General features: G+C 37.9%; 1 protein-coding gene across 22 annotated transcripts in view; it reads left to right on the top strand.

Annotated features, from left to right (window-relative positions):
• LOC106081014 (TLD domain-containing protein 2) overlaps positions 1–16,140 on the top strand; it is a 585,921-nt gene that overhangs the window by 436,312 nt on the left and 133,469 nt on the right. For 19 of the 22 annotated variants that reach the window (XM_059361917.1, XM_059361914.1, XM_059361902.1 and 16 more), the window contains one exon: positions 14,742–15,044. The exons of 2 other annotated variants lie outside the window; for them this stretch is intronic. In XM_059361917.1, the coding sequence (XP_059217900.1) occupies positions 14,742–15,044 (303 nt within the window). Of the gene's footprint in view, positions 1–14,307; positions 14,603–14,741; positions 15,045–16,140 lie in introns of those variants that run through there. One more of the 22 variants, XM_013242766.2, reaches the window with a different exon arrangement.

Below are 16,140 nucleotides of genomic sequence, written 5' to 3' on the forward strand. Positions count from 1 at the left end.
TCTGTTCCCTAGCGTTGATCCATCCGTGTAACTAGGGTTCCGTCAGTCGAAGACTGTGTCGCTGGCAGTAGTGCCTCGCACTCGACCTCAAATGTTGTCTCAGGTATCCGATAGGAAACCTTTTCCATTCCTTCCAGGATTCCTATCGTTGCCTCGATTATACCGCGATGATATGAGCCGCTCCCATCCTCAATCCATTTTCCCATCGCCACAGTGGCTGTCTTACATTTAATCTGTATGTCTAAAATAGTCTCCATTGCCCTAGTGGGAGTGGGAGTGGTCCTCATTGGTCCGCCTATGCCAAGACAACACGTTCTCTGAAACTGTTGGAATTTTTCTCCATAGCTGTCCACCAAACTACTGAGACGTAAGTAAGTATTGGTCTAATCACGCTTCTGTAGAACCAGTGGGCTATCCTCGGATTGTGGCTAGGTTAGTTAACCACCGTTCTATGGTGGTGGGTATAAAATGGTATAGCAGCCATATAATAAACTTCACCCCAAAGAGGGGTCGCATTGTGGCACGCCCTTCGGACTCGGCTATAAAAAAAGAGCCCCTTATTATTGAGCTTAAACTAGAATCGGACAGCACCTAGGCGTTCGGCGTCATGGGCGGACATGCCAACCTCTGTGCCACGGCGGCCTCCTCATAACCGGATTTAGCTCCCGTATAACTGATCTTCTTCTATGGTCTCCAACATCCAAACCAAGTATGGTCCGAATCGGTTCATAACCTGATATAGCAATTCTTATCCATTATACATAATTATGAGCAAAGAAGATAAAATTCGACGCGGCAGAACTTTGGACTCTTTAACCAGTTTTTTTACTCCTGTATTCGTCCCGCACGCGTAAGGAGACATTGATGTTTAGTTTGATGCTACATGCACTTCAATCCATTCCATCCCTATCTCCGATTCATCCGTAAATATGGATATATGGACTTGCCCGTGCTATTTACGTGCTATCGTGGAAACAAGCGAGCCTTAAATAAAGGAAGAATCTTTGTTGTAATCCAAAAACTTCAATCTGAAATTCAACATGTAAGGACGGGCTTAAGTGGGACGAATCCGACATTTTTATACCCTATACCAAATTGGTTATGCAGGCAAAGTCGTCGAATTTAAAATTTCTATCATATTCCGTACATATTGTAGGAGCCATAGAGTAAATCGTTGTGCGAATTTTTGAGAAGATCGTTTGATAAATGGGTTAGTAGAGGTCTTAAAAGTGAAAATCGTGAGATGCATATATTTGGGAGCTATATTTAAATCTCAACAGAGAGAGAAACCTTTGTGCCAAATCTAGTGAAGATCGGTTATCAAATTTCTAAATTATTGAGTATTATTCAAAAAACAGGAAAATATAAATGGAAGCTACATATATCTAAATCTGAACCGATTTGTATTAAATTCAATAGCAATACCGGGAGTCATAAGGGAATCCTTTGTGCCAAATTTCGTGTGAATCTGTTAACAAATGACCACATTGTTGCATCTAGTCCAAATCGGAAGAACATATATATGCAAGCTGTATCTAAATCTAAACCGATTTCTATGAAATTCACCAATAATGTCGAGATTTATAACAGAATCCCTCGTGCAGAATTTCGTGATAATCGGTTTACATATGACAATATAATTGCAATTTTAGTCCAATTCAGTTGAACCTATATATGGGAGCTATATCCAAATCTGAACCGATTTTTTCCAATTTCAATAGGCTTCGTCTCTAGGCCCAAGAAAATGCTTGCGCCAAATTTGAAGACGATCGGATGAAAATTACAACCTGTACTTTGTACACAAATTAACATGGACAGACAGACTGACATAGCTTAATCGAATCAGAAAGTGATTCTGAGTCGATCGGTATACTTATCAATGGGTTTATCTCTCTTTCTTCTGGGTGTTACAAACAAATGCACTAAGTTATAATACCCTGTACCACAGTAGGGTGTAGGATATAAAAATGGGGGACGTTCCACCCCAAACCCTCAGTTGATGTAGTATGCAAAACTGAGCTTAATATTTCGGGAGAGTGGGGAGGAGAGTTGAAAATTATCAAATATTAACTATATTTTATTTAAACATAAGTTATGAAGACGAGATAACGAATATACAGTTATATTAGAATGTGAAGTTAGAAAAGGGTTTTTTAACCTCCGCTTATATATTAGGGACAGGATGTTTCTAAATATGTATTTTATTACTTTCTGCTAGACCATACTTCTCATGGACATTGGAGTCAGAAGGCCATTCGTTCATTACATAAAGTGCTTTTCACCAGCAAAACTTTCCAGGATTGTTAAATAGTTATTTTTAGGTGTAACAATCGTAAAGGGAATTTACTACACCCTAACTTGTGGTGGAGGGTATAAAACTCTAAACCACATTCTATTAGCTTTTCCTCCTGCAGAATTTCTGTTTTCACTACAAATTTTCCACCCGCGTCCACCGATATATGCTAGGTGCTATGGCTAACAGTTGTTTTTAATCAATTGTATATTTCAGTCACACGTACATAATTAATTTCATTTGAAATTGAAAAAAAAAACTCGACTGTGGGTTTTTAGCAAACTTAAAACGTATGTCTGCCTCTTGTTCTCTCTGCTTCTTTCTCACCACAAATGATTGCCACTTGCCGTTTAATTGGGTACACTTTACAGATACCGTTATCTTATCTCCTCCCAACGGTAGTAATGGTGATGAACGCCTCAGCGACTATGATAGATAGGTAACTAAGCCCCTTCTTGATCTGAGTTCAAAAAAAAAAAAAAAAAATGCTGCGAAAAAACTTTTTGGACTATTGTCCAGTCAAAATTCAACCAATTACTTGTTTGTAAGCTGCAGAATTTGAAACTAATTTGTAGAAGTAAAAAAATTATCGGTCAACGAGTAACTGTCTACTATGATGTATGAGTGCATGGAATCGACATGTGAAACGAAAAAACAGTCAGCAAAAAATCAAAAAACAAAAAGGAATTAGGTATTGTGTTGGTTCGTTGGCCGTCGCGACGTTCTCAAAACAAGTGTGAATTGCAAGTGAAAAAATCCAACAACAATCGGAATGAGAGTCCAAACAACTGAGCTGAAAATGCAAGCACAACAAAAATCCAGAGTACAAAAACAAAACAAAAAAATTCAAAATAAATAAACACAAATCTATACGAGAGAAAAAATTCTAAGACGAGAATAACTGAGCGTTAATATGTTTTTGAATAATATTTGTAATTTAATCAGCTAAGTAAGCGGGAACGCCTGTCAACTTTGCGGATACATAATTTGATCGTGTTAAATTGTTGCTCATTTTGCACCGAGCGTTACTTCGGGTTTGTTGTCGTAGCCTACACACGAACACACCATCATTGTTTACGAATCGAAAGTGTTTTCCGATGGATTTCATTGAAGAGACTGCTAATTTCAAGAGATTACTTCTGTCATTTTGCCAATGCTTTCCGCCCCCCTTAAACATTGGGTTGCCTAAAAAGTAATTGCGGATTTTTTAAAAGAAAGTAAATGCATTTTTAATAAAACTTAGAGTGAACTTTAATCAAATATATAATTGCCATTTTGTTCGATAACCTTTTGCCATCTTCCTGGCAAATTTAGTGTTATACACTCATAGAACTTCTGGCCTTTATCTGCAAAAAACTGAACCAAGTGCGATTTTATAGCCTCATCATTGCCGAAAGTTTTACCATTTAAGGAGTTCTGCAAAGATCGAAATAAATGGTAGTCTGATGGTGCAAGGTCAGGGCTATATGGTGGATGCATCAAAAGTTCCCAGCCAAGCTCACTCAGTTTTTGGCGAGTGACCAAAGATGTGTGCGGTCTAGCGTTGTCCTGGTGGAATATGACATCTTTACGATTGACCAATTCTGGTCGCTTCTCCTTGATGGCTGTATTCAATTTGTCCAATTGTTGACAGTAAACATCCGAATTAATCGTTTGGTTCCTTGGAAGCAGCTCAAAATATACCACACCCTTCCAATCCCACCAAACAGACATCATAACCTTCTTTTGGTGGATATCAGCCTTTGAAGTGGTTTGAGCTGGTTCACCATGCTTGGACCATGATCGTTTTCGACTAACGTTGTTGTAAACAATCCATTTTTCATGTCCAGTTATGATTCGTTTTAAAAACGGATCGAATTCATTGCGTTTAAGGTGCATATCACAAGCGTTGATTCGGTTTGTTAAATGAATTTCTTTCAATACATGTGGTACCCATATTAAAATTGACGCCAAACAAACAAATGTAAACAAAATTTCGCGCACTTTTTTTCTAAAGCAAGCTAAAAGTAACAGCTGATAACTGGCAGAAGAAAGAATGCAATTACAGAGTCACAAGCCGTTGAAAAAATTTGTCAACGCCGACTATATTACTACTATATTACCGACAATTACTTTTTTGGCAACCCAATAGCTGGAGCAAATAAATTAACAACCAATGCTAAATTTCAGCAACTATCTTTTTAGCCTATCTGTTTAGATGAACAGCTTAATTATAGTAGCTAAATAATAAAATTGCATTGAAATTAAATGTATGTTTTTGCCATGTGTCTGTCCGTCTTTTGTTATCACTCTACAGCCTTTAAACATTGAGATATTGTACAAAAGTTTTTGACAGTTTCACATTTTTTTGATACGCATTTTAAGATTTTGAATGGGCTAGATCTGACCACATTTGGATATAGCTGCCATATAGATCGTTGTCCCGATTCTTGAGCCCATAAAAGACGCATTTATTACTCGATTTCTTGGGAACTTGGACTAAAATATGGCGGCCTCATAACATAGGGTCTTAAAGCTATTTCAGGCACATATATGTATTATCCGTTTTCGCGAAATTTGAAACATATCCGAACCGATCCAATCGGATGCTATTTAGATATTGCTGTCATATAGACCGGTCTGTCAATTTAAACCCTTGAAAGGTGCATCGATTAACCGGTTCCTCTGAAAGGGGTATGTAAAAGGTTCCTCGACATCTCAACCAAATATGAACCAAACCAAACTGGCCCGTATGCATAGTGGAGTTACCCAAAGTTCGACACGGGCAAATGCAATACGTTTTTACTTGTTATAACCTCCACCATAGGATGGAGGGTATACTAATTTCGTCATTCCGTTTGTAACACCTCGAAATATGCCGCCCCAAAAAGTATATATATTCTTGATCGTTATGACATTTTAAGTCGATCTAGCAATGTCCGTCTGTCTGTCTGTCTGTCGAAAGCACGATAACTTTTGAAAGAGTAAAGCTAGGCGTTTGAAATTTTGCACAACTACTTCTTATCGCCAAAACCAAATCGGTCCATGTTTCGATATAGCTGTCATATAAACCAATCTTGGGTCTTAACCTCTTGACCAATTCTTATCCGATTTGGCTGAAATTTAGTATGTGGTGTTTTGGTATCGCACCCGAAAACTGTGCCAGGTAAAATCTAAATCGGTTCATAGCCTGATATAACTGCCATATAAACTGACATTGGGTCTTGACTTCTAGAGCTTCGAGAGATCGCAATTATTATCCGATTTGTCTGAAATTTTACATGAAGTGTTCTGGTATGACTCCCAAGAACTGTGCCAAGTATAGTGTAAATCAATCCATAACCTGGTATAGCGGCCATATAAACCCATCTCCCAAATAGACTTCTTGAGCCTCTAGAGGGCGCAATTCTTATCCAAATTGGTCGAAATTTTGTATGAAGTTTTCTGTTTTTGACTTTTTGGTTCAAATCGGCCCATAACCTGATTTAACTGCCATATAAACCGATCTTGGGTCTTTACTTCTTGAGCTTCTAGATTGTGCTATTCTTATCCGATTTGGCCGAAATTTTGCATGAAGTTCTTTATTTTGACTTCCAACAACTGTGTTAAGTATGGTCTAAATCAGTCCATATCCTGATATAGCCACCACATAAACCGATCTCCCTATCAGACTTCTTGGGCTTTTAGAGGGCGAAATTCTTATCCAATATCGTTGAAATTTTGCATATGTCAATTTGGTATGACTTCCAACAACTGTTCTAAGTATGGTCTTAATCGGTATATAACCTTATATAGGTGCCATAGAAACCGATCTCCCAGTTTGACTTTTTGAGCCTGTGGAGGGCGCAATTATTACTCGATTTGCCTGAAATTTTGGAGGTGGTGTATTTCCATAACTGGTGTTTTTCTATTCGAAAAAGTCATTCAAATAACTTGACAAATGCGATCCATGGTGGAGGGTATATAAGATTCGGCCCGGCCGATCTTAGCACTCTTTCACTTGTTTTAATTAACATGACGCAGAGAACGCAATTTTTAAACAAATTTTTATGACCTTATATCTGCGCCAAGTATGCCCTTATTCAGGCCCTAACTTGATACAGCTTCTAATCCGAATCCATGTCCTCCTATGACGCTAAAAACCTAGGTTCAAATCCATCAGAAAATATTTTCAGCGGTGGTTATCTCCTCCTAATGCTGGCTGCATTTATGAGGAACAATGCCATTTGAAACCAGTAAGGAAGGGCAAAAGTCGGGCGGTGCCGACTGTATAATACCCTACACCTATCGGTTCACGATACACCCTACATAATCGACTTGGGGAAGGCCGAGAAGATGACGATGCTCGTCCTAATCGCCCGAGCACGTTAACAACCGATGAAAATATTGAAGCAGTGAAGAAAATGGGTTTGGGTAATCGTCAAATCACTATCAGAGAGGTTGCTTACTACATTGGCATATCGTTCGGCTCTTGCCAAGCTATTTTTACGGATGTTTTAGGTACGAAACGTGCGGCAGAGAAGATTGTTCCAAAATTGCTATATTTTGAGCAAAAAGAACGTCGCATGGACATCCCCAAGAGCTGTTGAACATCGTCAACGACGAACCAGATTACTTCAAAAAAATCATAACTGGTGAAAAATCATGGGTGTATGGCTATGACATTGAAGCCAAAGCAAAAGTATCCCAATGGGAACGTCCAGAAGAGCCAAGACCGAAAATAGCACTTCACGTTTGGTCAAATGTGAAGGTTTTGCTCACTGTTTTCTTCTACTTCAATGACGTGGTGCATCATGAGTTCTTACCACAAGGTCGAATAAGGAATACTTCTCTGAAGTTATGCGCCGTTTGCGTGAAGCTATTAGTAGGAAACGCACAGAATTGTGGAAAAACCAATCATGGAATCAGCAAAACCTTTATCATGGCTCAACCACCGTATTCAACGGTCCTGGCTTCCGCAGACTTTTACCTCTTCTCAAAACTGAAGACATCGATGAAAGAAAAGTGTTTTGCTACGATTGAGAAGGTAAAAGAAAAATCGAAACAGGAGCTGTTGGCTAAAACAAAAAGCGCGCTTGAGAAGTGTTTCGAGGGTTGGAAAGGTTGGTCACCCATACACTTGTCTCTTAAAGTAAGTAAAATGTTCGTGCTCAAATACTTTTCTCAAATACATTTCCGAAAGTGGATAGCAATTGCGTGCCAACTCCCAAGTACTTTGCATTTAAGCCTCATATTATCATGATAGGAAAAAATGGGACAGCAACCCAAACAAATGGCTCCTTTTTACATCCAGAAAAATTAGTCTGCTGGTATCAGCAAAACACTGTTTGCTGACATTACATTAAAAATTTTTAACTTCTGAATAAATCCATTCAAATCCATTCCAAATTTTTAAACTTCTAAACAACTATTAAGGCATTAGCTATATATTAATAAAAAATTCCAATGTTAAGCGTTATTTTTTTGTTTTTAGAAGCATAAGTATAATAGTAGTATTTATTTTGTATGCTGTTTATTTGAAAACAGCCGAAAATTTTTGCTGTTTAGCAACAAATTACTGATTTCCCATATGTCAGCAGTCTTTTTGCTGTTAAAGCAAACATTTTTGCTGTTTTTACTAACAAATTTCTCTGAGTGTTCTACCAAATATCTTTCATAATGTCATGATTGGTCTTTATATCAAATTGGTGGGTTTTGACGGCACTCCTAGGTCTAATGTCATATTCGTAATCTCCCAACTACCTTTCCATTGAGTGGTTTTTGGAGGAAGCTCGACAGACCCCACACTCCTTGGACTTGAATTTCTATGGCATGTTCGTAATTTACGTCTCAATATCTTTCATTCGAGCCCCATATTGACATGAACTGTCAATATATTTGTTTGACGGAGTTTTGGCGTTGAGGCGGCCCCTGGGTTCCTGAACCCAATTTTAATCGTATTCCACTTCTACTCCAATACCATTAATACCCATATACTCTAGATCGATCCACTTTTGATTTTGGGTGGTGTTTCTTGGAGGAGAAGGGAGGTCCAGCCGCCTTCCGATATTAAAAAAATATATAACCCATTGTTTCTTCCAGACCAACCTACACAATCTGTGAACATGTCATGTAAATCTGTACAAATGTACAAAGCCACAAACAAGCATACAAAATCTGACGTTTTCCTTTATTTCATTCTTAAGAATCACCTATGAGAGGAGAAGATGAATTGGGGAAACACAAAAACTGTAGAAAAACGCAAGTAAATTAACAAAATGAAGCTAACACGAAAGTTAGATTGTGTTTTGAAAAAATAATTAAAAGATTAAAAACAAAGAGTGTAAACAATCGGTTTAGAACTAAATTGATCTGGTTCATGGTTCTTTCTTCGTTTATTTCTAATATTTGTACTTGGTCGCTAGCACATCTATCTATATTGAACATCTGTAGTCGAAGCAGTCGGCAGCAAAAATCGCCTTGAAACTGAATCTATTTCGATTTCCACTTTTTCCGACTTGAAAGTCGATTATTCCTCAAAAAAAATCGGTTTCAATAACGAAATTAATTGATCCAATTAATTTTTTAATTGAAACTGCTTCAATCACGAATATGATAATACAATCACAGTTTAAGAAAAAGGTGATTAAAAATTTTTCAATTAAAAAATGATTGAATCAATTAATTTTTTAATTAAAAATGACAAAAATTTCAACCAATTGAAAAATGTTCAGGTTCAATTAAAAAAATGGTTGAATCAATTCATGGTACGCAAGAGATTCTGTGCATCTGTTGGAAGTTGTATTCGAACCTGGGCACACGAAGCAACAGCGAGGGCCGTTGCCGTCGTCTAGCGTTCGAAGCCATCAATACAACATCCAACAGATGCACAGAATCTTGTGAGTACCATGGAAGTAGTAAAATTTGTGCAGACAGAAAATTTGCCATTACACAAAAACGATCGGTGGTTAATGTGGTATTTGTGTCATAGAGGCGTTTTCGCAATAAATTCGGTACAAGTACATCATACCAACGTACGGCCCTTGAAGCTTTCACACCTAATATGGCTAATGAGTAATTGCAGCCAAATTACGAAACGCGTCCCATAGTGGTTGGTGTGTGTTGCGATCTCTGGCTTTCCTTTACCACTTGCAAAGAAAATCTCTGATCATTGAGCTCGTCTCGAAAGCGAAACAAACAAAAATTGTAAAATTTAATGATCTTCGCCCTAACAGATAGATAACTTGAAAATGAATGACCATAAATGAGTTGAGTGCTGAACATTGTAGAAGTCATTGTGAAATATTTCGATCCATTCGGATAAGAATTGCGCCTTGTTGGGGCTCAAGAAGCAAAATCGGGAGAACGGTTTATATGGCAGCTGTATCAGGTTATGTACCGATTTGCGTAGTACTAAGCACAGTGGTTGGAAGACATAACAAAACTCCTCATGTAAAATTTCAGCCAAATCGAATCAGAATTACGCCCTCTAGCGGCTCAAGAAGTCAAGATCCCAGATCGGTTTTTATGGCAGCTATCGATTCGAACCATACTTGCGCAGCTATTGGAAGTGACACCAAAACACCACATACACAATTACAGCCAAATCGGATAAGAATTGCGCTCTATAAAAGCTGAAGAAGCCAAGACCCATGATCGCTTTATATATCAGGTTAAGAGCCAATTTGAACCATACTAAGCACATACTCTCCACCATAGGGTGGGGGTATACTAATTTCGTCATTCTGTTTGTAACTCCTCGAAATATTCGTCTAAGACCCCATAAAGTATATATATTTTTGATCGTCATGACATTTTAAGTCGTTCTAGCCATTTCCGTCCCTCTGTCTATCGAAAGAACGCTAACTTCCGAAGGAGTAAAGCTAGCCTCTTGCAATTTTGCACAAATACTTTTTATTAGTGTAGGTCGGTTGGGCCATATCGGTCCATGTTTTGATATAGCTGCCATATAAACCGACCTTGACTTCTTGAGCCTCTAGAGGGCGCAATTCTTCTCCGATTTGGCTGAAATTTAACATGACGTGTTTCTTTATGACTTCCAACAACCGCGCTGAGTATGGTTCAAATCGGTACATAACCTGATATAGCTGCCTTATAAACCGATCTGGGATCTTGACTTCTTGAGCTTCTTGAGGGCGCAATTGTTATCAGATTTGGCTGCAAATTTGTTTTGCGAGAAGCAGTTGTCTCGCATGAACCATAACTTGATATAGCTGCAATAGCATAGCAGCTATTTTCTTTTATCCTAAGTTTCCCTTAAAAAGAGATTCCGGGAAAAGAACTCGACAAATGCGATCCATGGTGGAGGTACGTAAGATTCGGCCTTGCTTAACTTAGCACGCTCTAACTAGTTCTCCCTCTTTTCGATCCCATGAGTCTTCTATAAAGACATTCTGGTTTGTGCATAAAAATAAAATTATCCAGAGTTTGGAGCGCCTCTATATCAAGAAGAGTAGCAAAGCTAAATCCGTAAAGGGAGTTGGTAAAAGACGATACATGTTGCTTCCTACTTAGACCATACACATAACGCATTATATTATTGTATGCCACGTTTGGCTTGCGCCGACTCAGGGATTCGCAATGAGCAAAAAGCACACTACCGTATACTAAACGCGGTACCAGCAATGACTTTGCCATAACAAAACGTGTGCTACGAGGTGTGAACAAGTGAATTATCTACAATTCTCGTAGTTTCACATGAGTCTATCCAACGACAGTATTGATTAGGGATCCCAAAGACGACTTTCGAGTAATCAATTGGTCGACTTTTTGTGTAAAAAAGTCGTAATGGACTTTCAATGTTAAAAAAGTCGAATAATCGATTTTGCAGTCGAACAGTAGAAAATAAAGCTGCACAGAGAAAAAAAAGCTGGACAGAGATACAAGTTTTGCTTTGCTTATGTTGCTGCTAGATAAGAATTGTTTTCAATATTTCTGAGATGCATTTGGGTACTATGTCCTCAAGTGCTACGATTCATTGCTCTTTGGTTTATTATTGTGCCATAAATATTTATTTTAAATTGAATAGTTTTTTAAACATTTAAACATTACCTTCGGCTGCGGTATTCAGATAGTAATAACATTTCGCGCCATATCTAAGCAAAATTTTAGAGATTACGTCTTTGTTAGTGTAAGATTCCGATTTTTTGTTTATGGAAGCTGAATTGTGGCACATATGTATTTTTTATCCATTAAGCGTTTATGTTCGAGGATGGGCTCTATAGGACTATATCTTTTCATTATACCCATAAAGGCTGGAAATCTTCAGCTTCTACAAGACGTATTTAATGACCGAGATTGAAATTCTTAAGCTTATAAAATGCGAATGTGGTCCATATGGATCAAACTTTAGGCGTAGATCCCATACTAACGTACCCACAATTTCCGGTATTTTTGTTCTGAACGACTTTTTCTCGGCATGATAACAGTTTAATCCAATCCATGGACGAATCGAACAATATTTTATAGCAGCTCCCATATAAGGGTACATTTCACGAACAGAGATTTTTGCACCAAATTTAGCGAAGTCTAGATGGAATTTAGAATAGATACACTCCGATTTGGGGAAGGCGTTCTGTTTTCATGTTTAATTTAATTTTTGAAAAAGTAAAAAGGCGTTAAGTTCGGCTGGGCCGAACTTTGGATACGTGGTGGGTATCCGAAGCTCGGGTATATATGTAAACCACCTTTCCCCAAAATCCGGTGAAAAATTCATATCTTATACCCCATAGCAGCTATATCAAAATATGTTCAAATTTCAGTGAAATCGGATTATAAATGCGCCTTTTATGGGATCAAAACCTTAAATCGAGAGATCGGTCTATATGGTAAATATATCTAAATCTGGACCGATTTGGTGCATGTTGCAGAAAAATGTCCTAACACAATTCACTGTCCCAAATTTCGGCGAAATCGGACAATAAATGCCCCTTTTATGGCCCCAAAACCTTAAAATCGAGGGATCGGTCTATATGACAGCTATATCCAAAAATTGACCGATCTGAGCCAAATTGGAGAAGAATGTCGAAGGACCTAACACAACTCACTGTCACAAATTTCGGCGACATCGGACAATAAATGCCCCTCTTATGGGCCCAAAACCTTAAATCGAGAGACCGGTCTATATGGCAGCTATATGCAAATCTTGATCGATATAGGCCAAATTGCAGAAACATGTCGAGGGGCTTAACTTAACTGACTGTCCCGAATTTCGGCGACATCGGACAATAAATGCGCTTTTTATGGGCCCAAAACCTTAAATTGAGAGATCGATGTATCCAAATCTGGACCGATCTGGGCCAAATTGAAGAATGATGTCGAAGGGCCTAACACAACTCACTGTCCCAAATTTCAGTAAAATCGGACAATAAATGCGCCTTTTATGGGCACAATACCTTAAATCGAGAGATCGGTCTATATGACAGCTATATCCAAATCTGGACCGCTCTGGGCCAAATTGAAGAAAGATGTCGAAGGATCTAACACAACTCACTGTCCCAAATTTCAGCAAAATCAGATAATAAATGTGGCTTTTATGGGCATAAGACCCTAAATCGGCGGATCAGTCTATATGGCAACTGTATCCAAATCTGGACCGATTGGGGCCAAATTGATGAAGAATGTCGAAGGGCCTTACACAACTCACTGTCCCAAAATTCAATAAAATCGGATAATAAATGTGGCTTTATGGGCCTAAGACCCTAAATCGGCGGTTCGGTCTATATGGGGGCTATATTAAGATATGGTCCGATATAGCCCATCTTCGAAATAACCTGCTGAATAACCTGCTTATGGACAAAAATAGAATCTGTGCAAAGTTTCGGCTCAATATCTCAATTTTTAAAGACCGAGGCGTGGTTTCAACAAACAGACGGACGGACATGGCTAGATCGTCTAAGATTTTTAGGTTGTTCAAAAACATATATACTTTATAGGATCGGAAATGGATATATCGATGTGTTGCAAACGGAATGACAAAATAAATATACCCCCATCCTTCGGTGGTGGGTATAAAAACGTACTTTTTTTAAAGGTAAAGGTAAAAAAACTCCTTTAAAAAAGGATTTAGCATATCAAAATATTTTACAAAAATGTTCGCCGGAAAATTCTACTATAGTCCCCTGAATATACCGAAACCTAAAACTTAACATAAATGCCAGAAGTCAGTTATACGTGTTTTCGTTTCACGGATAATCGAATAATAATTGTACCCTCTGGAAGCTCAAGATGTTTAATGGTTCAATCGGTTTATATGGGAGCCATATCTGGTTATAGGCCTATTTGGGTCATACACATATGGTACATATAGACCGAACCGCCGATGGTACATATGGTACATATGGTAGTTGTTGAAACAGATGTGATCAGGTAATAATCGGGTAATAATTGCGACCTAAATCCGGAGATAGGTTTATATGAAAGCTATATCAGGATATAGACTGATTTGAACCATACTCCTTTTTTTTCTATATAACACTCAAATATAACTCTGTGCAAAATTTTAGAGCAATATGTCAACTCTAACTATTTTTGTCCAAGAAATACACTAGGGGGCAACACTGTGCGTCCCCATGGCAGGGATAGATTTCAACATAGAAAGAGGAGCCTCAAATGATTTTAAATCTTAAAAGTAGAAGGCGTTTTGGGAATTCGAATTCCAGAACAGGTCTGATACATACTTTATGGGATCGTTGATAGATGTTTCGAAGTATTACAAACGGAATGAATAGATTGGTATACCCAATTAAAACCAATTAACACATTGAGACCACTTGCCGATACAACTCTCCGTGTTTGACAAATTAGCATAATTTTGCGCCCACTGAAATTAATTGAGTTACGATAACTTTTCTTTTCGTCAAGAGGGGGCAGAGAAGAGAGCGCGCGAGAGAGAGAGAGAGAGAGCCAACGAGTGTTCAAGTTCGTGTTTGTTGTTCCATTTGCGAGATATGAAATACTACAACAGCCAGTTTGTGCAGTCAGTTATTTTACTATTCTGCCACTGATCGGGGCAAAATAATAAACATTACGTACGTTGCAGAATTACAGAAATATCAACTGGAAAATAAAATAACAAAAATAGCAAAAAAAAAGAATAATAATAGCAAAATAAGAATGAATTGTTAACCGGCATTATGGAATCCATTAAAATTTACCGCCGTCTTGTGAGTAATCCTTTGATAACTAGTGAATTCGAATACGACTATGTGGTGTTTTATGTGACTCCAGTATTTCCGCATGAAAATTTTGATGACCCCTGTCAATCGGATGAATTCCTAGAGGATTTTGTGATCTTCGAGCAAAGCCTACTAACAACATATGCAGTGCAAAGTAATAGCATACTCTTAACATCTTTGTGAAACTTACTCCAGATACCTACATACACATCTATGTAACTGGAGATATTCGCATCTCATTTGCATGAACCACGTACATATCTCATGTTCCTTGTGATTTTTGTATCTTTCAGATGAACGTAAGAAATCTTCACTACCCACTATTCCCACCATCAATTATACGGTGGGCAATCGCGATACATTGACCTCGGTTGCAGCCCGTTTCGATACAACCCCATCGGAATTGACACATTTGAATCGTTTGAACAGTTCGTTCATCTATCCCGGTCAACAGCTGTTGGTACCCGACAAGAGTGCCAAAGACAATGTCTCTACCACCAGTTCTGCCGACGATAAAGCCGGTGGCTCCAGTGCTTCGGGAAAATCGAGCCCAGTTGATCGCAAATTATCGGTGGAGGAACAAAATGACGTCGATGGTAAGTGCAATGGAACTCTTTACTTAAATGCACTCAAAAAATCGGAGCAAATGATGGCACTTGTTTTTTAAATAAAGCTACAATTTTTAAAACATAATTTTCTGAAGGGGATGGCCAAACTTCTGTTAAAAAATTTTGTCAATAACTATAATTTTCTTCAAAATTCATATGGAGAGTGCTCATTCTACGAACAATGCGACAATTTGTCTAAATTAAACTAACACAAGAAATGTTTAAGAATTTCTATATGCAAATAACAAACTTAACACTAACATTACTTCTATGAAATAATGGGAAGACTTATCCTTTTCAATCATTGCTGAGTGATTCTGAAAGACGTGCAGCAAATTGGCATCTCTTTGCTGATAAGCCAAGATTCAAGCACTGGGTGTTAAGCCATAATGGGACATTTAGACCTATGTGCCAGAGTGGCCTTCGTCATAATTAAATCTAGTACTAAAGCTGCTATCACACGATATGTGTGTTACATACGTACTGTCACTTTCTGAATTCATAAAGGCTCTATTACACGGTATGTAGGTGTCTTATGCCATGTCAAATTTAGCACATGCTGAATTGTACATGCCATGTGATACAAATGAAACTAACATATGAAAATCAGTTTTCAAAATAGCACATGTAATTATTTGGTGTAGAGCGTGCTCTATGTCTTCTGACAAAAAATATAAAGAAATCAGCTGTTTTTTTGTCAGTCGAATGAAAGCAAGCCGAAATTAAATTGTTTTCACAAATTTATGATTTAATAACATACATGATAACAAAAATGATAAATCGTATCTAAATTGACAATTTGGCTAACATTTAAATTTTTTTAAATATTAAAGTTATAAGACAACTACATTACATGTAATAGCGGCTTTTTACTTTCCTTGTGTACCTCAAATACGAAGAGAACTCCAATCGCCATGTGCTCTCATATGTACAAATTGCAAATTTTGCCCATGAACATTCAACTAAGGAACCGGAGAAAACTTCTCACATATCAATGAGTGCAGTCCGTTTCAAGTTTAAGCTCAATGATAAGGGGTCTCCTTTTTCTAGCCGAGTCCGAACGGTGTGCCGCAGTGCGACACCT

Source organism: Stomoxys calcitrans, chromosome 2, assembly GCF_963082655.1.
Source record: "Stomoxys calcitrans chromosome 2, idStoCalc2.1, whole genome shotgun sequence".
In the NCBI taxonomy this organism is placed as follows: Eukaryota; Metazoa; Arthropoda; class Insecta; order Diptera; family Muscidae; genus Stomoxys; species Stomoxys calcitrans.